This window comes from Siniperca chuatsi, linkage group LG15 (genome assembly GCF_020085105.1).
Source record: "Siniperca chuatsi isolate FFG_IHB_CAS linkage group LG15, ASM2008510v1, whole genome shotgun sequence".
NCBI classification, from domain to species: domain Eukaryota; kingdom Metazoa; phylum Chordata; class Actinopteri; order Centrarchiformes; family Sinipercidae; genus Siniperca; species Siniperca chuatsi.
In genome coordinates, this window is record NC_058056.1 from 11,636,123 (window position 1) to 11,655,888 (window position 19,766).

The window sequence follows — 19,766 nt, forward strand, 5'->3', positions numbered from 1 at the left end:
ACATCACACACACACACACACATGCACACACGCTTCTCGAAACAGCACACTTTCTACTGTGTGATTGAATAATGTGAAGTGTTTCCCTTATAATAAGGGATTTATATTCACTGTGAGTTTTAAGGACACTGTAGCAGCAAAATTGTGTTAATACAGCACTCCAACTGTATTTCATAATGTATCATCCTGAGTAAATAATTACTTTTGGCACATTTCTATAGAGGCAAGTAAAATCATATAGCGTAATTGTAAAAATATGTACCGACGATCATCACTGAACATGTACAGTTGAATAGCGTCAACATTTCTCATATGTTCGGGCATGCCGCATGTCACTTTATTTAAGCACTGAATTTTTCACCTCATCCACAGCAAAGTACAGCCAGTGCAGTTTTAAAACACAAACCACTTTTCCCCATGTCTTTTCCTCTCCTCATTGTCTCAGGTCTGAATCCAAAGATAAAAGGTTAATTTCCCATCTCTCTCCTTCCTCTGGGCCAAATCAATCCACTATAGTCTCTGTCTGCCATTGTCCTAATCAGACCCTCAACTCACTATTGGATTTCAATGGAACAGGCGCAGCCCAAAGACCCGCACAACCGCCTAATCAATAATCCTCAAATGGCTCTGGTTTTCTATAGGGGAGCGTTCTGGTTTTAATGCTTACTCAAGGAAGTGGCACAGAGTCCAATGACTTGATATATCTTCTGGAAGCGCATTTGTCATTACACTAATAGTGAATCACAAACAACTTCATGTAAAGTGATTGTGCTGAGCTCTCGGTGTGTCTGAAAGGGCTAAATTTGGCATTGAATCTCAATAAACAAAACCAGGGCAGCCTTTGTCAAAATCAAACCTTCAGCTTAATACTGATTTCTCATTGTTTTTCTTTCATCAGTCAAATGACAGAAAACTATTTGAACCAGGTAACTTCTGTCCCATTTAAGAAATGTAGAGAGAAAGACACAAGTGGTCCTCCAGTGCTTTATTGTTACAACAGTTCCTGGATTTTCCTTAAATGTTCATGCAAGATCCATTAAAATCCATTTTCTATTGACTTTGCTTTCATGCAAAGAAGGGAATTTAATTAATGCAAAACATTTTCTTTTAATGTGACAGCTTTTGTTACAATGCCTGCAGAACCTTGAACCTTCTTAACTTTGAAAAGTCAGTGCAGTATAAAGTGGATGTCTGAATCTTCATGTCCCAACTTCACATTGTTCTGCAGGTTCCACTATGGCCCCACAGAACACTGGAAATGGACCAGATGGAGCCCACCCACCAATCACCTGCTCACCTATAGCTCAGGAGAGAGGTATGTGTATATGTGTCTGTATAGTGAAGGTTGTAAGTCTACATGGAGTATACAGAAGTTAATGTTTGTAGAGTGGAATGCTGTGTGTGTACGTGCATGTGTGTTTAGGATATGATTTTTATTTTAGTGAAACTTAGTGGCTAGCACACATGTCATTAGAAGACCCAGTGTATACACTGTAGTCTCTGTATCTGTAACATAAATAGTTTACATAAAAAATCCAGATTGTGCATCTCAGATTTAAAGAGGCTGTATACTTACAAAGTCAAGCTTGTCCGAAATGGAAACAGTTTGTTTCTTTACATTCCACACCAGTGAGGGGTGCATGAAGAGTAGAGACCATAACAAATAAAAACAGAAATGGTATATTAGCAAAGCTCAGAAAATAGCACCAACAGTGATTGTAATGAGAGATTTTCTGAGGGAACAGGAGGACCTGGAGCACAATACGTTAGCACAAATATGTAAACAAAGAAAATGGTTTGTTTGGCTCAATGCAGGACTTTGTTCTTCTTTCTTCTGCTGTTCCAAAATGAGTTCCTTCAGCAAGTATCCCACCCGCTTTACACCCTTCATATTTCTCTGCATTCTTGACAGCACCAGTATGTGTTTAAAACAAACTTTTTAAACACATACATCAAATGATGTAGTTTAGGCTGAGCAGGTGCTCTCACACAAGCACACACAAGGATTTAGCATTATGCTTCATTGTTGGCCAGGTCATGGAAAACCATGGTTTGGTAAATATGTAACAGTAAACATTCAGTGAACTTATCCTGGACTTTGTTCAAGTCAGAGTGTGTGTTCATTTGATAGAGCCACTTCAGTTTTGGCCACAACTTGTTGCCAAAGGCTTGTAACATGAATGCTAACCCACAGGCCACATGTGGCCGCCATACGGGAAATTGTTTCCAGCAATTATGGCCACTTCTCGAGTATTACTAAAAACAGCAGAATTGCTCATTTAAAAAAAAAATCAGCATCCACACAGCATTCAAAAAACATGAAAGACTAGGATGTAACCTTAATGGAATGACTGTGATGCTCCCTCTCTATCACCCACTGAAGAGCATTTAACATCGGAGAGAGACAGAGGGAGTGGATGGATGAAGACAGAGAGAGAGTGTGAGGCACTGTAAAAGGTTATTTCCCAACATGATGAAATGAAGACAGAGAGAGAGAGAGAGAGAGAGGCACTGTAAAAGGTTATTTCCCAACATGATGAAATCAAGCCAGAGATTTAATGCTGCCCTCTAATGCCTGTAAACCTCGAGCCCTCCCCAGCCCAGTCCAGGAAAACACAGTGCTGGTTAACAGGGCTGGCTGTTGTTTTCGCTGTTTTCCTAGCTAGGATTAACCCCCTCCCACCCCCAAACACACACGCCCCACTTTGCTCAAGTGCCTGCCTCCCTAAGAGCCTCTCTCCACTCTTCATTTCCATAAATCCGCTGAATGTCCCTTTTTTCCCCCCACTGTCTCTTGCGTGCTTCGACGGCTGCCTGTTGTTGTTGTCCGGCTGAGAGCTTCATTCGCTTTGCCAGAAAGAGAGGAAGGTTTGTGTGTGTGTGTGTGTGTGTGTGTGTGTGTGTGTGTGTGTGTGTGTGTGTGTGTGTGTGTGTGTGTGTGTGTGTGTGGAGAGGGAGAGAGAATGAAGCAGAGAGAGAGAAATCCTTGAATGTGTTATTTGCTTTTAGCACTGTCTGCACAATGTTCCTCTCCCCATCCATTTTCCAGGCAATTTAAAGTGCGATATTACACACTGTAATTTTTTTCTCCTCCTCTCTAGAATCCCCTTACCCTAATGGAAGCAAAACATTACAATAATGTCCTCGCTCCTTAAACCCAGCACTCGCAGCCTAAGCACTTTTGGGCCCCAATCGCTCTTTCCCTCCGTTGCTGTCTTTCCCTCCCACACACGCTTTCTCTCTCACTGCCTCTGTCTCTGTCTTGGCCTCCGTCTCTTTCCCACACACACAAACACACACACACACACTCTGTTAACCGGTTCTGATGGACTCCAGAATTTAACGCAAGTTTCAATCTGGGCACTGCTTAAGAGCCTATGCCACAGTCCAGTGAAGTCCCGTTCCTATTGGTTTGGTGCTCTTTAACTGTTTACAAGTATGCCATGTGGCTCGAGTTACTAAGGATACTACGCTATGTAGGGGGGAAAATGGCTTAAAGGATACCAAAATATGTAACAATAATTAATAAACCTCAAAGAGGCACCAAAATTATATAGCATTAACACATTAATTGGTACAAAAAGATGAAGTAGAGTGATTGCACTCACTTCAGGCTATCAGAAATAATCAATATTTATATTAAATGATATAATTTAAATTGCATTAAATTCACCTCGGGGCACCACCCTTAAAGAAGGGAAAACGATTAATTAATTTAGTCTCATTAAATATACTAAACTATCAATTTGGAACTCACAATAGCTAGTAAAGGTTGAAGGGTTTTGGAGTTCTGAATAGTAGAGGTTGGCAGCATTAAATAGACCAGCATGAATATTCAAAAGCATTTATTTACAAGATAATAAAAGCAAAACACACAATATGTAATCTAAATCTAACTGTACTTAACTAAAACTACAGAACAAAGGGGACACACGCTCTCTCTCTCACATACGCATGTGTATGTGAGAGAGAGAGCGTGTGTGTGTGTGTGCTAGTGTGCGCATGTCGGGTGCACGCCAGAAAGAATGTGTGTATGTTTCCCTGTTCTGCCTCCGTGTGTTCCACGTGCACAAGCATGAACACACGTGTTCAGAAACAAAGAAAGTGTGTGAAACGAGAGCTTTGAGTTCCCTCTCCGTGTGTGTGGCTATGTTTAAGGCCAATTTGAAGTATATGTGTGTGTGATTTGTGTAGGATAATGGTGCCAGGTTAGAAAAGAGGAAGGTTAGTTTGCGTGCGAGACATAGTAGTTACTGGATGTAATAAGTTCTATGAGTACATGCATGAAGCATACAGTAACTAACATCAACTTAGCAGTGTGGCTACCCAATAACATAAATATGAAAAGACATCACAACAACAAACCATGTAACATTACAAGTAAAGCAGTCCTGTGCTTAGCCATGTACACTGTTACACTATGCTATGCCCAGTTAAGTTAATGTTAACATTACCAGTCCATGGAGAGAGACGGGTTGCTTTGGTGCTGCTTTGTTAGCTGGCTATTCTGTCGATTGTTGGGGAAGAATTGTGATTCCGATGTCTTTGCTGTGTAATGTTCCGATTGTGCAGGTTGGAGGAAACCGGTCGCTCCTTTGTTCTCCTTACAGAGTTAGCCGCTCAGCTCTAACTGGCTTTGTTGCTCCTGTTATTTGTAAAGTTAGCTGGCAGACTTTGTGTTGTAGCTGCTGGTGCTAACTTAGCTTGGTTGCAGGGATCGTAGGCAGGGTCTCGTGTCGCTTCCGTAAGAAAAATTGTTTGGTTCGGTGTGTCTGCTCTGAGCAGACCACACGGAGGAGGAGAGCGCTGTCCCCAGGTCCAAGAGGTGAGCCAGTGAGAGTGGAAAGAGAGCGAAGAAAGAGGTAAAGATGCGTGCAAGATCTAAACTGAAAGAAGCCACTAGTAAAGCAAGACCGCATGACCAGTCAGATCAGCCCAACAAATGCACAGCTTCACCAAATTAAGTTCTCACAGTACATATAGCACAAAAACAGCTAGTAGCACTCATACATAAAATGCAGCATCAAAACATCAGCAAAGTAACACAATATTTAGCTTTTATCAAATACGGTTTCTTAACTAAATCTAACTCTGCCCAGATATCAAGCCTTACTTGAGGAAATCACGCCGATGTGTGAGTCACAGTAGGTGTGTCTGGTGGAATTCCTGTGGCGGTCAGGATGGCGGCGTGGGCTGGTCCTGTGTCTCTCCTGACACTCGTAAGCGAAAAGACATTTCTGCTTTATTTCTCCTGCACAGTGGTGGAGGGGAAAGCAGGAGTTTGTCAACATTGAAGAAGCAAAAGAGGAAAGGGAACTCTTAAAAATATAATCCACTGTTGTCTTTTTCAACTGGTTATTCCTAGTGTTTACTCTAGTACTGGACAAAGCTAAATTAATCTCTACCAAATCTCTGGCCAAATGGTGAGATCAGAAAAACTGAGTCTCTTTGTTCTTTGTCCAAAAAGGAGGGGAAAACTCCTTCAGTGTACCCAGTGAGCATTTTCTCATTGAAAAGACGACTATGGTCACCGGTGAAAAGACGTTCAAAACTGGTTAAAAATTGAAAGAGAAGAGAATAGTCACCGACTATTTGAAAACTTTGAATAAACATTCACATTTAGGCCATATTTCACTGGGGAACACCATGTCTACACTGCTGCTACACCTTATTTTTATACAGTCTATGGACTACACACAGCAACCACCTTAACATTGTCACTGGCCTCCATACCGCTTTCTGCTGTTTACTAGCCCTGTTTTCCGGCGCGTTCATTACTTCAAAGGTGACACATCAGAAAAAAACAGAAAGGCAAACTTGTCTACTGGCAATGGGAAAGAAATCAATCACCTATTTTTATGTATATACATGCTAATTTTGGGATAAAAAAGAGTATTGGCTTTATCACTCTCCTAACAACAAATAGAGCGTTTATTGCTCTCTTTCTCTGTTATCTCCCCCCACACACTCAGAAACACAAATATGAGCATGCGTGTATTTGTACACAAGCATATAGTGAATACACACATAGCATTTTTAAACTTTTATCTCCCTCCTCTCTCCTGACATTTTCTCTTGCTCTCTTAGCAGAAACCAGGAATTATGTGTCAACTTGCACTTTCCAACTCTGTCGTTTCCCTAAACCCCAAACTCACTAAAGAGTTGGTCTGTGCATGCTCATTCAACAAAACGGATAGCTATCAAAGTTTACAGTCGAGCAGACCCAATCCATTCACACCTAATCTGCAATACTAAATCCCCCCCTAACACACACACACATGCCCACTCGTCCTCTCTTTTTCCCTCAATGGCCATCCAGCAACCTTTCCCCATTCGTGGTGGATTGGGAGACCTTTCTGTGGGTTTTAAAAACGAATGGGGCAGCTTGAAAAAATGAAGCCCAAGCAAGGAACGCTCCAAATGTCAATTTGAATGGTAGAGGCGAGTTTGGGCCTGAGAGGCTTTGACACATCTATTGACTGAATGGCTTAGAATAACATAGTAGCTATGGTCAAATCACTGGCTTTTTCTGTTGAGAGTGGAGCACACAGATTTTTTTCAATTGTAGCCATTCTTTCATATATACACACACAGATACACACATAGATTCATATGCTTTTGCAGGTATACATACATCTTTAAGGCCAAGTAGACCTGTGCTTTTGCCACTGATAAAATTCACTAAACGTGTGTGTGTGTTGATTTGTGCTTAGGGTTCCTTTTACATGTCAGCCTGTCCTTTTTGTGCATGTTTTTTCTAATACCCGCTCCATGCTGTGTTACTCACTGATGTGTATCTACGAGTAACAGGAGCCAATGCCAAGGTAAAAGATTAGGGCTTTCATCAAAAGGAAGGGTCTCTTTACACAAGGAAATTGAATGGAAATCCCAATTTGTTGAGCTAGAGAATGATCACACCCAACCTGTGCTCAATCCCTCTGTCAACATTTGATATCACTAAGCAGGTACAGTCAGTACTGAAGAACTCTTTGGGTTTTAGGCATTTTATAAGCAAGATGTATTCATTCCTTTTTATGTGTATTTGTGCATTTCAGGGTTCATGTCCAACATGCAGAGGAACCAGGCTAGCTCCCAGTTTGCTTCTCCTCAGTCCGGACCTCCTATGTCCCCCCACCCCTCACCTGGGGGCCCATTGTATTCTGGGATGGGTCCCTACTCCCAGAGCAGCCCCTCAGGCCCTTATGGACCTCAAGGATCACAGTATGGACACCAAGGTTGGAGCCTGTTTCCTAAATGGGCATTATAACAAACGTTACTCTAACACACATTAAAACTTGTTTTCATTGGTACAATTACACTTAAAGGAATAGAAGTTTCTGAAAAATTGGCCCATTGATTAACGATGAACTGAACCTCATATTAAAGGCCCGGGCACAACAGAAAGTGGCACAGCTAAATTCATCGAGGCTCGGTAATGTAGTGACTTCTCACTTTTTGCCCCTTGAACTGATTTTTAGGGGCATTTACTAAACTCTGAAATAATGTATAATTATTACATTATATTGTCAAATAAACACTCAATTTGCAGCACAAAGATTTGTTTTATTTGAAATAAGTGACAACAAAAAAAATCTTTTATGAGCATTCAAGGGCACTTTTGGTCCAAGCTCTGTTAATTTCTGACCCGGCCTTTGTCATGCTGCTGCCACAATTTCTCTTTCCCCCCATCTGCTGTAGAGAATATAGATAAATTGTTGAGAATTCTAAAATTTTGATGGAATGTATCTATTTTAACTGGCGCAGCTTTTCTAGCCTTTCCGGCACTGCTTTAGCTGCCCGCGAGTCGAGTCAGTCAGTGAGGTACACACACGCAGGGAGAGTAGAGACAATATGAGTCGGAGAAATACTTTCATGCGGCGTGCTCTAAAAAGAGAAACGTAGACAGCGAAAACAGAGCTTTTAATCAAGAATGGACAGACTCAATCTTCCCACAGGCAGTTCAAAACCAGTATGTCTCATATGTTCCGAGATTGTGGTGATTATTAAAAGCTGCAATGTACAGCACCACTACAAGTCAAAGCACAGAGAATCTTTTGAGCAAGTTAACAAGGGGGGCGGATTTTGGTCATTTTGCTAACAAGGGGGATGGCATCCCCCCTCAAATTGGCTACTGCTCACAGGACTAGTTAGTTAACTACTGTGGCTGGCGAGCTAACCACAAACATGGTAGCAAGCCAGGAACATGCTAGCACTAATCAGCTCCCCGAGCTTCTTTCTATTTTCTCTATGTGCCATTTGTCGTCGACTCCTGTCTCATAACTATCTGCAAACCAGTCCTCTTTTGTGGAGCAGTTTATACTCCGACACTGGAGGGTTGAATAAAACTGTGTGGTTCGACACAGCTAATAAGCTACGATAGTTTCCTCCATTTTGGACTCCATGGCTGTCCGTACCCTTTAAGGTCAGCACTGTCAAGATGCCTTGGTATTGGTCAATGCAAATTCACCAAGGTTGAACTCTACACTAAAAATTCATGCAGAATTACTTCACACCGTGCAAATTCACTCATCTCAGCGATTCCATTTAAATGATCTGATTTCGCTGCAAAATTTTGCCATTTTAAATGCAGGTGTGACCAGGCCTTAACATTTTATCATACAGTATTTTCAATAATAATAGCATATGAGATTCTTTATTTAATGTAACACATTCATTTTTGGATTTTCAGAGCACCTGAGCCAATAATCTATTGAAGACACAAAGGCTGATCTAGGAGTCTAGGTTTGTAACTTGACCAAAAAGTCCGTCCACCTCAAATGTCAGTGTATTCCTTTATTTTGTGCGTCATTATCTCGAGCCTCTAATAAGTAATTGAGTCCTTGGAGCCAGGCTCATTGAAACAACATAAAACAACTCCTGTCACTCTTTGTCAGAAACAGAGGATGTAATTTTCAGGCCACGGTTTAAGAAAGACTATTGAAAACCAAAAGTGACAGAATTTGATTTCCCACAAGTTATGAGTCCTTTCAAACTATTATGATGAATTATTAATTATGAAAACCACCAGCAGGCCCTGTGCTGACTTTTACCTGACATCAGATTTGTTGAACAGCTTCTGCTTTCTGACTAGTCTTATTGGAGTGATGAATACTGTGTGTATCATTCATTCAGAGGGGTTATAGAGGAGTTTTGATGACTGTTGGCCCCCATTTCACAGTCACACTGGGCCTTGACATCAGTGTCATTGGTTTCAAGAGAGTTTGCTAATGAGGAATACAAAAAGACTCATTTTGAAAGACACATCCATCCTCTGTTTCTGTGTCTAACTCTTTCTACAACACCCATACACACACACACACACACACACACACACACATACAGTCTTCTCTCGTCCTGTGTAGTTGGTCCCACTGCGGGCATTAAAAACCACGCTTTCTGAGGGTGTGGCTCTCAGAATATTCATGAGACACTTGAACCCTGTACGGACCTCTTGGCCCTCCTCATGATAAGATTATGAGGTAGCTCCAGACTGAAAAGGCAGACTGACACGTCGTTTATGTCAATATCCACTGAATGATGATGTCCAATCCTGTCATCAGGCTCTATGTTTTAATGTTAACCTCACAGAAAGTGTCGTCAATCATTCATCTTTCCCTACTTAGAAATGGTATGATTGTGGATATTTTTTAAGTTTCCTTCAAATACAAGTTAAATACTTCTATAAACTCAATGTAATGTTTACAGTAGGATATTGTATCCAAATACGGGCAGCCTCACACTTCACCTAATGCTAAATCCAGTACCAAAAATAGAGACTTGTGAAATAGTTATGGCACCTTACTTGTGATTGGGACTGTCATGTCTTAAAAGCACACCGTCTCTTCTTCTAATAAAATATTTATTGTGTTTGACAAGTTGAAATTCACCATTCATGTATATTGTCTGTCCTGTATCTACAACAAGATGACTGCACAGATTCACATTTTTATCTCACACACAAGCGGGGTAACGCTACTCCAAGGAGGAAGCTTTTTGTACCAAGATGCACAGCATACAAACATGAGGCTTCAAACATTAGTCATTTCACAGATTAACAACTGTGAAAGTTTTAAAAACAAATGTACCTCAAGAGTATTTTGCGTCACATCTTAATATATGTAGCTAACTAACAGAATATATCCAGTTAACCTAGTAGATTTTAAGCCCAGCTAATTTCTCTAAATATAAACTTATTTGAAAACTATTTTCAAATTTCAACATGAATTTGTGATCAAGCAATCATATTTGTTTCAGTTTACCAGATCAGTATATAGGCCTGTTTGATGAGCTTTTTTGTATATTAGTTACATCAACCATCAATCCAAGCTTTTTCTGATACTGGAGGAAAAAAAACTTAGGAAAAAAAACATCACAGATTCCAGGAAATTTTTGAAAAAAGTTTGGATCGCTCTCTATAATTAAGCATTCTCCACTCGCTTGTTTTCTCCAACGTACGACTCCCGGCCATCCAACAAACGTTGACATCTGCTGTTGTACTTCATTTTCTGCCTTTGGCGACACACCAGACGAAACATTATGGTATTTTTTGGTAAATGTGTGTTTTAATGTGTCACCTTGATAAATGTGCCCATCCGTGCATGTATTTTCCCAAAATTGCGGCCTCTCCCTCACATTTGTTAATGTTGATTAATAGCCCTAATGCATTTGGTATTTGGTCTCCCTTCTCCACCCACTCCTATCTCTTAATGTGACTTTGGCTGGGCTGACAGCCCAGTAAGCAGAGGGAAAAAGAGAAATAAAGTAAGCAGAGAGCGACAGCGAGGCGGACTAGCCTGGAAGAAGCTCTGGAGGCAGATGAGTGTGAAATCTCACTCGGCTGACAGGAGCGATGTTCCCATCAGAAACAGAAAGAACAGCTCAGGCCCCCCTGTCTCCTCATCAAACACATATTCAGCATATATATATAAGTATTTATAGTCTCATTCAAATTTAATATATTTGCAACTGATCTGCATCTGTCCTGCATTAGTGGTCTAGGATATTTTCAGACAGCAGCTCAGCGAGCTCCTAAAATGTGGCGCTTTTGAGTGGCTACATTTGTACTTTCAAGATCAAAACTAAATGTGGATTTGCTCTCTTTTACTACCTGCTGTATCTGCATTTATCAGATTATTAGGTACACCCAGCTAAAACCAAAGCTGTCCAATACAATCGCCCTGCAATAAACCCTACTTTCACATAATGTTCAATTTTTGTTGAAATTGTTTTAGAGAGGTGTTGATTCAACTTTATGGTCATTTTGGAGGCTATAGTTAGTGGTGCTGTTGTATTGTTTTGAGTTATACTGACATGTATTACTAATATTTTGTCAACCCCATCAATGTGGGTAGACTATTTGATTGGCCAAGACAGTGCTTTGCTGGATGACGTTGCATTGCATTGTGGCAAAAAGCCCTCTGCACCGGTACCTGCACTGTGGCAATGCAATGATCTCAGTGAAATGAATGAGAAGATTTGTTTTTTGATGCACTGCTATTATCTGTCTGAACACGGCCTTACCCTGTTGTAAAAAATAGTAAAATGGCCCCTTTAACTGGTGACAAGGATTTTTGTCATGTTTCCATCTTTTTGAGGACATACCGTCCTCATACAGAATTTTTGGTAACACTTTTGAAGGTGGGTTCATAAGACTGACATGACACCGTCATAACCATCTGTCATGAACATGAAGGAGTCTGTAAGAAGGTTTATGACTGTTGTCATAAACAACTATATGACTGTTATGAATGTCATTCAGTCAATTATGTCACTTTTAATGCAAAGTTGACATTGTTTGAGATGTCTTTGTTATGACAACTTGACATTAACCAAGAAAACATAACATGTCATAAACATGCCATAGCAGGCCTAATTATCAAACTTAAAGAAACTATTTAGCTTTATGTATTAACATTACATTATACTGTCATATGTGCTTGGTTTTGATGACTGTCATGAGACCATTATAAGTGTGTCATGAATAATTCCCTTGACCTCAAGTAAAGTGGAACCATTTAAACTTGTCATAAAGATGTCAGTAAGTTTTATTACTCAATGCTTACTCAAATGCTTTTATAACGTGTCATGAATAATTCCCTTGACCTAAAGTAAAGTAGAACCATTTGGACTTGTCATAAAGATGTCTGTCGTCAAACTGCCGTCATAACATTACTGAGTACAGTACCAAGGTTATTTATTTATTCCTGATGGACAGATAGCTTTACTTGTTTCTAAACTAACATTAGCTAACCTAACCACATTGGTGGTGGTTGAGGTGAGTTTCACCCCTTCACTGTGAAGCACTTTGGGTATCAAGATAAAACGCTAACGTTTTATAAATGTAATCCATTATTATTATTAATATAACCGCTAACTGCTGCTAATTGTAACTGTTAGCTGCTGTTTTTTCTTTTGCTTCAAATACAGTATTGGCGTCACAATACCTCTGGAATACCCACAAGACCTTCTCAGAGGTTGCTAATAAATGACACCTCCTACGGGGCTTAAAAACTATTCAGTGTGCAGATAATTGTTTTCACAAGTGTATAGTTTCCCAGTGAATGTTCCACATTTGTCTTAAAGAAATATCCACTGGGACTTTTATATCCTGTAGAGCACTGGGCCCAGGTGCTCCAGATCTGGTTGGATACTGCAATCAGCTCCTCTGCAACCTCAAAAGACAACATGGGTAGACAAAGCACACACAGAAGTAGACTAAGCAGGGGCTGTCACACATCCTACATGAGAGAAAGATGACAGGCTAAAAACACTGCTGGAAAACATTCAGTATGGCCTGTCTTGGTTTAAAGTGATTTCATCTTAACAGTGACAGCACAGAAAAAGCTGTGCCGTAATCAGGTATTTAATCATATATTATGTAATGTATTGCAATGTATATTAATGTATTATGGTCAATACTTCATCAATTTAAACAAATAAGATGCTTGATTCATGGTAAGATATGAAAAAAGGTCTCTGTACCCTGGAGTCAATGCTGAAGTATCGTTAGGAGTCCAGTTCTGTCTTCTCATGTTGATCATCCACGGGTCCAGCCTGTCTGAATCACCTAGAGGAAAACTTTACACAGACAAATAGATATATAAAGTAATATATGTGTTAGGTTACCTCTTTCACAGACTTCTTTACAAGCAAACAATACAACTTAAATTATTTCATGTTCGACAGGTCATAATCCATTTATTTTAGCTAAAACAAAAAAGGTGGTGGACATCGCTATCTGTTGCATTGTCTAATCTTTTGTAGTTACTGGCCTATTTCCTACACTTATATTTGAAGCTTTTTCATGTGACAGTCAAATGCATAGTTTTTTCATGCCACATTCATTCATACACGATTGACAAATCTGGTAAGTTCTGTAAGTGTTAAGGACAACAATGTAAAAAAATGTAATGCAATGGACAAGCTTAGTTTTCACTGAAATCACACATCCATAATTAAAACAAATACTTCTAATATAGTCTGTGTTAGTAAATGTTATGCTACTTTGCACAATTCCTCCTGAAATGCAGGCCTAACAATATATGTCAAATGTTTCTGTCTACAGCCGATAACAATTTCAGTCAGTTTCTGGAGTGTTATAATCTTAAAAGGCCTTAGTAGTAGGGCTGCAATGATCAGTCTATTAGTTGTCAACTATTAAATCTGCTCTGTCTGCAGTCTCTCAGTTTTCCACAAACACAGCGCGCTAGCTCGGCTAATAATACACATATCTTCCGCCTCATATGCTGCCCTTGAAGGCCAATAATGACTGTATGGGCATCAAGCTAACATTTATCACACCACAGTTGACTCCCAAGGCCACTATATCCCCTCCCGCACACAGGAAACTGCACCGCAGATACTCAAACTCTACCGCAACACATCCAGTGTTTTAAGGACACCCACAGACGGCATATACAGAACAAACACAATGACAGAACAAACAAGGCACAATAATTTACACTAACAACCAACATGATGAAAATAATCATTAAAAAAACTTAGCTTTCCCGGGGTTCACGACCCTGCTTTCTCAATGTTTAACCTTAAATCCGAAGTTTTCAGCTCTAGTCAAAGGATCAAAATATAAACAGACAGCAGCGTTTTTAATCAACATTTTGAAGTGGAAGTAGACAACTTTTGATCATAATAGAATATAGTAATCCTGCCCATTCAAGGTCTCTGGTCTGCAGAGATACCCTTCTCGAATTAGCTGAGGTGATGGGCTAGCAGACAGCTAGCGGTGATGGCACTAGCACCCCTCACCTGTCACTCAAAGTGGCCACACTCTTAATTATGCAGAACTTTAAGCCTTAATATAATTTAAATGGGTGAGTTATAAAAAATTCACCCCAGAGTTGTCATGAACAGGGAAATTAACTATAGAGACCAAAACCGTTGTTTCTGCCCACCAGGAAACTCCATAAATCACCTTGGTACTGTACTCAAAAAACATCAATCTGCCCTCATAACATTATTTACATTACATGACATTTTTATGACAAGTCCAAATGGTTCCACTTTACTTGAGGTCAAGGGAATTATTCATGACACAATTATAATGGTCTCATGACAGTCGTCAAAACCAAGCACATATGACAGTAAAATGTAATGTAAACACATAAAGCTAAATAGTTTCTTTAAATTTGATAATTATTCCTGCTATGGCAGGCTATGTTTTCTTGGTTAATGTCAAGTTGTCATGACAGACATTTGTGTCTTGGTTAGAGATTGTGATTCTGGAGAAATCCAATACCATGACAAATACCATGATATAGAACGAACAACGACAAAGCAAGTAATATAACTAATGTTAGCTAGGTTGTGGGTTAGCAAACTGTCGCTACAGTTGTTGCTGCGAAGCTAACAGCCAGAGAGAATGAGACGGTTTCCCAGCCAGCAAACCAGCTCCAGACAGTGATACTCACAACTCACCTGCTACTATAGCTAACATCACAACAGCATATCTTGGCAAACTAGAAAGTAAGCTGAATGTCAGCAGGCAAGACATTTAAAGTTACCTGACACACAACTCATGGCTGGAATGGCTGGAATAGTGTTGTGTGGCTCGGTCCGAGCCACTTTGTTTATTTCCCATTTACAGAGCCTGGGTTGTGTACAAACACTGGAGTTTTTTTTTCAGCGCACACACTGAACAGACAGCTAGTGTACCATGAGGACACATTCGCTGAATTTGACAAAAAGACGTGTGTTGGATTAGAATCACATACCCCACCTTTAATGTCAAATTCTCATAACAAAGACATTTTTGTCTTGATTAATGTCAAGTTGTCATAACAAAGATATCTCATAAAATGTCAACTTTGCATTAAAAGTGACATAATTGAGCAAATGACACTTAATGACAACAGTCATAAACCTTCATAAAGACTCCTTCATGTTTATGACAGGTATCATGTTATGGTTATGATGGTGTCATGTCAGTCTCATGAACCCACCTTCAAATAAAGTGTTGCCAAATGTTTAATACACAATGAGACACTCATCAGTCAGAAATAGGAAAACATTACTCCCAACACCTTCAGTACTGGAAACCATTCCTATGGACCAGTTCTTAGACGTTCCCGTCAGGGGCCTGTGTAGGGTGAACAGGGCAGACAGCTGCTGGTCATTGTTCTTAATGACAGCTCCATCTGCTTCCCTTCCCTCTCCCTAGCGCACTAACAAATTAGCCAGCTATTAGCGAACACAGAAATGCACTCCAAGTTTCTGAACTCTGCTCTGCTGTTTTTCTTGGCCTGTCTGCCTATGCTGGGAGAACCTAATGCTTGGGGCTTTAAGTTCTGTTTGTGTGTGTGGTGTGTGTGATACAAAATTTTCGACAATCATGCTTGCCACACACACCAACACTAACAGTTGGTGGCTCACCAAAGAACATAAAAACTGTCTGGTGTTGTGTAACTTAAAAGGCTGCAGCACTGCTCTTTTATCAGGGGCAAGTGACTGTAGTGCAGCTTGTGTAATCGACTACATAAGCTCCATCCAACATACAGTTATGGTGATACATGAGAGTGCAGGAGGATATGGCCCTTCTACAAACAATACTAAAATATTTAGTAGTTATTTCCAGAGAGCTTTGATTAGATAAGTCTGCTTCCTAGACTGCAACCAAAGGTTTTCTTCCAGATTGATGTACAGTCAAACCCTGCCAAAGCTTTCCCCCCTTTGCTGTTTTCTCACTGTCTAAATGAGATCTCTTACAGTGAGTGGACTGCTCAGTATTTCCAAAAAATATTTAAGCTGCTAAATGTTTATGGCTGTCCTTTGAAAGCCCTCTTTATCCAAAGTTAAACTGATGTCATATTGTGTGTTGATATCAGGCTCTCCTCAGGACTCAAATGACTCCAACAGCTGTTTTCAAGACATGCATTTGGACATGGTACAGAGCCAGCATGTTGAGAACAGTGGACACACAGACAGACGGGGGAGGAGGATATCAGGCCATTACAGGAAAGAGATTTGGAGTCTGTCTCAGCTCTGCTCTCTCTCCCACCCATCGCATAGCTCCCTCCACCACACCCCCCCGCCCCCTTCGAGGGGTTAAGCACTCCGCTGGTAATGACCATGCTTCAGACAGCACTTTTAAGCCTTGGTGCCTTGCTGGAGCCACGGTGTAATTCAGCCAAAAAATCCAGCGCCTGGGGGAGGGAGTTGAGTTTTTCGGAGGAAACTGACAGTGTATGGATCTCGGCAGCCCCAAGGCGCACCCCAACTCTGCTTAGGCTTAGACACCCTGCCGGGGAAGGTGCTGAGGTGGCTGGGAGAGGATGTGGGGCCTCTGGCGAGAGAAGACGATGCAATAAAACGATCTATTCCAGCAAGTCATACATGTATACTGCAGTCTAATACAGACTCTTAAAACCGTATGAAACAAGTGAAGAAATCTGCCATTTGTTTTTCTGTGTAAATGGTCTGCATTGACATTATCAACAGTTGTGAACTGATCTGCCTAATTTCAGGATATTTAAACTGTTAAAAACAGATGAAACTGCATTAGAAACAGATAAAATTAGGTTTTCAGTAAAAGATTGTTACACTACTGAATGACATTAAGTTGCATCAGAATGGAAAACTCGTGTCTTGTTCTTGTCAACACACTACATTTCTTTCTTGCCCACCTCCCCAACAGAAACCCATACTCTAAACACAAAAAAGGTAAAAGAGAAAAATGCTGTTATTCATTTCTTTTATTTGTGTTCAGCCACATGTGGACATAGACAGCCTGCCCTGCTTCTGTCCTTGGCAGCTCAAGCATGCAGCCATGTAATCTGCGTTTCACTCCTTATTGATGGAGTTCACAGATCCGGAGGGCCCGTTGGTGCACCATCATACCATACACCACCGTAGCCGGGAGAATGACTGCCTCGGCTGTTAGCTTTGGACGGTCCAGTCTGCTGAGGAAGCAGTAGACGTTAATCTGCTCGGTCACACTCCAGCTCTCCCGCAGGACTGCAGGGATTAAACCAGGCACAGGATATGGCGTCCGCCGAATGCGTGACGGTGCCGGGAATTTCCATGTAATTGTGAACGAAGCACCATGAGCTCTCCTTCTCCTTCTGCTCCCCTCCATCCTGCTATAAATAACACCAAGACTCCCCAAAGGCACCAAGTGCCCAAGAAGCAGGCAGGAAACCAAGACCCAGCCACAAGGACATGAAAAGGGACAAATAGGAAATGACATCCTCCTTGTCCTCTTTTCTTCTTGTCCCTCCTTGATTGGTTCCAGAGTAGTATGAGTAGCATGCAAAGTAGGTGAAGTAGATGACACACTTCTGTGTATATATGTTGATATTAACATGTGCATAACATAAGCTAACACAAATTTCTTTTCCTGGCCTGTTTGAGCAACAGGAAGTAGAATTTCCCTTAGGTTGTGTTTTGTAAAGTCCAAGTTTGCACAAAAAAGCCACCAACTGTTCACAATACCTTATATGGCTAAGAAAATACATGCATACAAATTAGTATTCACTTCCTAACAGAAGTTAACTGAAAGATCAAAGTTAGGCTGGCATTAAAAAACTGATCTTAACTATTCTGACTTGCCCTGCAGAAACTTGTGAGGATTTCTACCTATTTCTATACAAAACAACATTTTTGATGACATAATGTGGCCATGTTGCCAATGACTCATTGGGCAGAAGAGGAAGTGCCACTCCCATGACTTCCATATTAGCTTTTACACCCAAGGTGTTTTGTCCCCCCAGGTCTGGACACAGTCAACAGCAAGTAATCCATACTGTATTCTCAACTAAATTCTATAAATATAACACCATATGGAATCCTCATTGGGTTTTTTTTTTGGGGTGTTTGTTTTGCAAACAACAATACTATAGATTGTTATATTTGTTGTAATTTAAACATGATACATACAGTATATTCTATTGTTGTATTGCTACTGTATTTTGTCTTTTGCTTTCATAATGATCCACCTTCCTCATCTAATGTAATCTGAGTGGCATTCCAAAGCTTTAGAAAGCATGAATGACTCTTATGAAAACACCTAGAATTTCAGGGTTGAGCTCTCAGTCATTTTAAAAAGTGGGTTAGTACGCTATCTGTCCTTGAAGAAGCGCTCTGGCGCAGCACCAATCCTTCAGGAAGTGAATCATTCTTGTCAGGACAGAGCAAGACTCTTATAGGAAAGCTTAGCATTAACCCAGTCCCACAGCTACTCTGTCTTTCCTTTGTCAGCCAAGGCAAACATAGCCCACAACTAGAACATTTTGAATGGTAGTACATCAAGACTGATAAGTTCTCTCAATGCACCGTGTCGACTTAATGACATTTTTTCAGCAAAAACCTCTTAAATTAGATTTGGCCTAGCACCCCCCCCCCCCGGAAAAAAAACTCTGTTGAATACAGTCTCATGGAAACTTCCAGACACTTACTCCCACTTTTGGGGCTTTTGGCCCGTCTGCCAAAGTGGAAAAAAAATGCAGATTGTCCAAATGGGACTGTGTGATATAAACAACTCCCCGGGAGGTGTGCTGGAGCCTCAGTCTGTCACAAGGGCCAAAAACCACAAAGTGTCCGCCCAGGCTATTGACAATGTATGGCAGGCAGCCACGACATGGGGCTCAACAGCTGTCCAAAGAGGGCTGAGAGAGGTCGCTGACTGCGGCCTTGTTCATCTGCAGCAAACCGTCCACCCGAGCCGAGGGGAAGGAAGCTGCAGGGCACCATTCCCAGGATTTTCCACAGCACTGTAGGCAGTCTCTTATGAGTGGAAGAAACAGAAATATGTCTTTCACTGGTTGCAAGGTCTCAGAATTATTATATATGCATTCACAGACAAGCAGATGGACACACACATACACACATGTACTGTGCAACATATGTATCCTCCTGTGTTTGTTAGCAGACATCCTTTCTTCCTGAACGCTTCCCTATTATAGCCCCAAAACCCTTGACAGGTGTCAGCCGTACTCAGCTCACCGAATCACCAAAGCCTCCCCAGAAATAATCCGCTTCTTCTTTTCCCATCTCCCACAGTAGATTTCATCACAATCTCTGGACAAATTCAACTGGAGCTGCTGACTTTTATGGCAAAGACTTTTATTTTGATTCAATATAAATCCTATCTCGGGGGTTGGGGGGGGCAGGAGTTTTTTCCCCCTACCTTTATGTCTGTCTGTCTTCCTCTCTTTCCGCCCCCACCCTCTGCTGCTTCCTCCTGCTCTCTCCCTCTGTTGGACTCACAGGCTTATGTCATGTGGAAAGTGTCTTCACTGAAGCAGCTCGAGGAC

General features: G+C 40.9%; 1 protein-coding gene across 13 annotated transcripts in view; it reads left to right on the top strand.

Annotated features, from left to right (window-relative positions):
• LOC122888988 (AT-rich interactive domain-containing protein 1B-like) overlaps positions 1–19,766 on the top strand; it is a 177,040-nt gene that overhangs the window by 128,021 nt on the left and 29,253 nt on the right. For 12 of the 13 annotated variants that reach the window (XM_044223940.1, XM_044223941.1, XM_044223942.1 and 9 more), the window contains 2 exons: positions 1,229–1,315; positions 7,056–7,235. In XM_044223940.1, coding sequence (XP_044079875.1) covers positions 1,229–1,315; positions 7,056–7,235 — 267 coding nt within the window. The remainder of the gene's footprint in view (positions 1–1,228; positions 1,316–7,055; positions 7,236–19,766) is intronic. The other variant, XM_044223949.1, reaches the window with a different exon arrangement.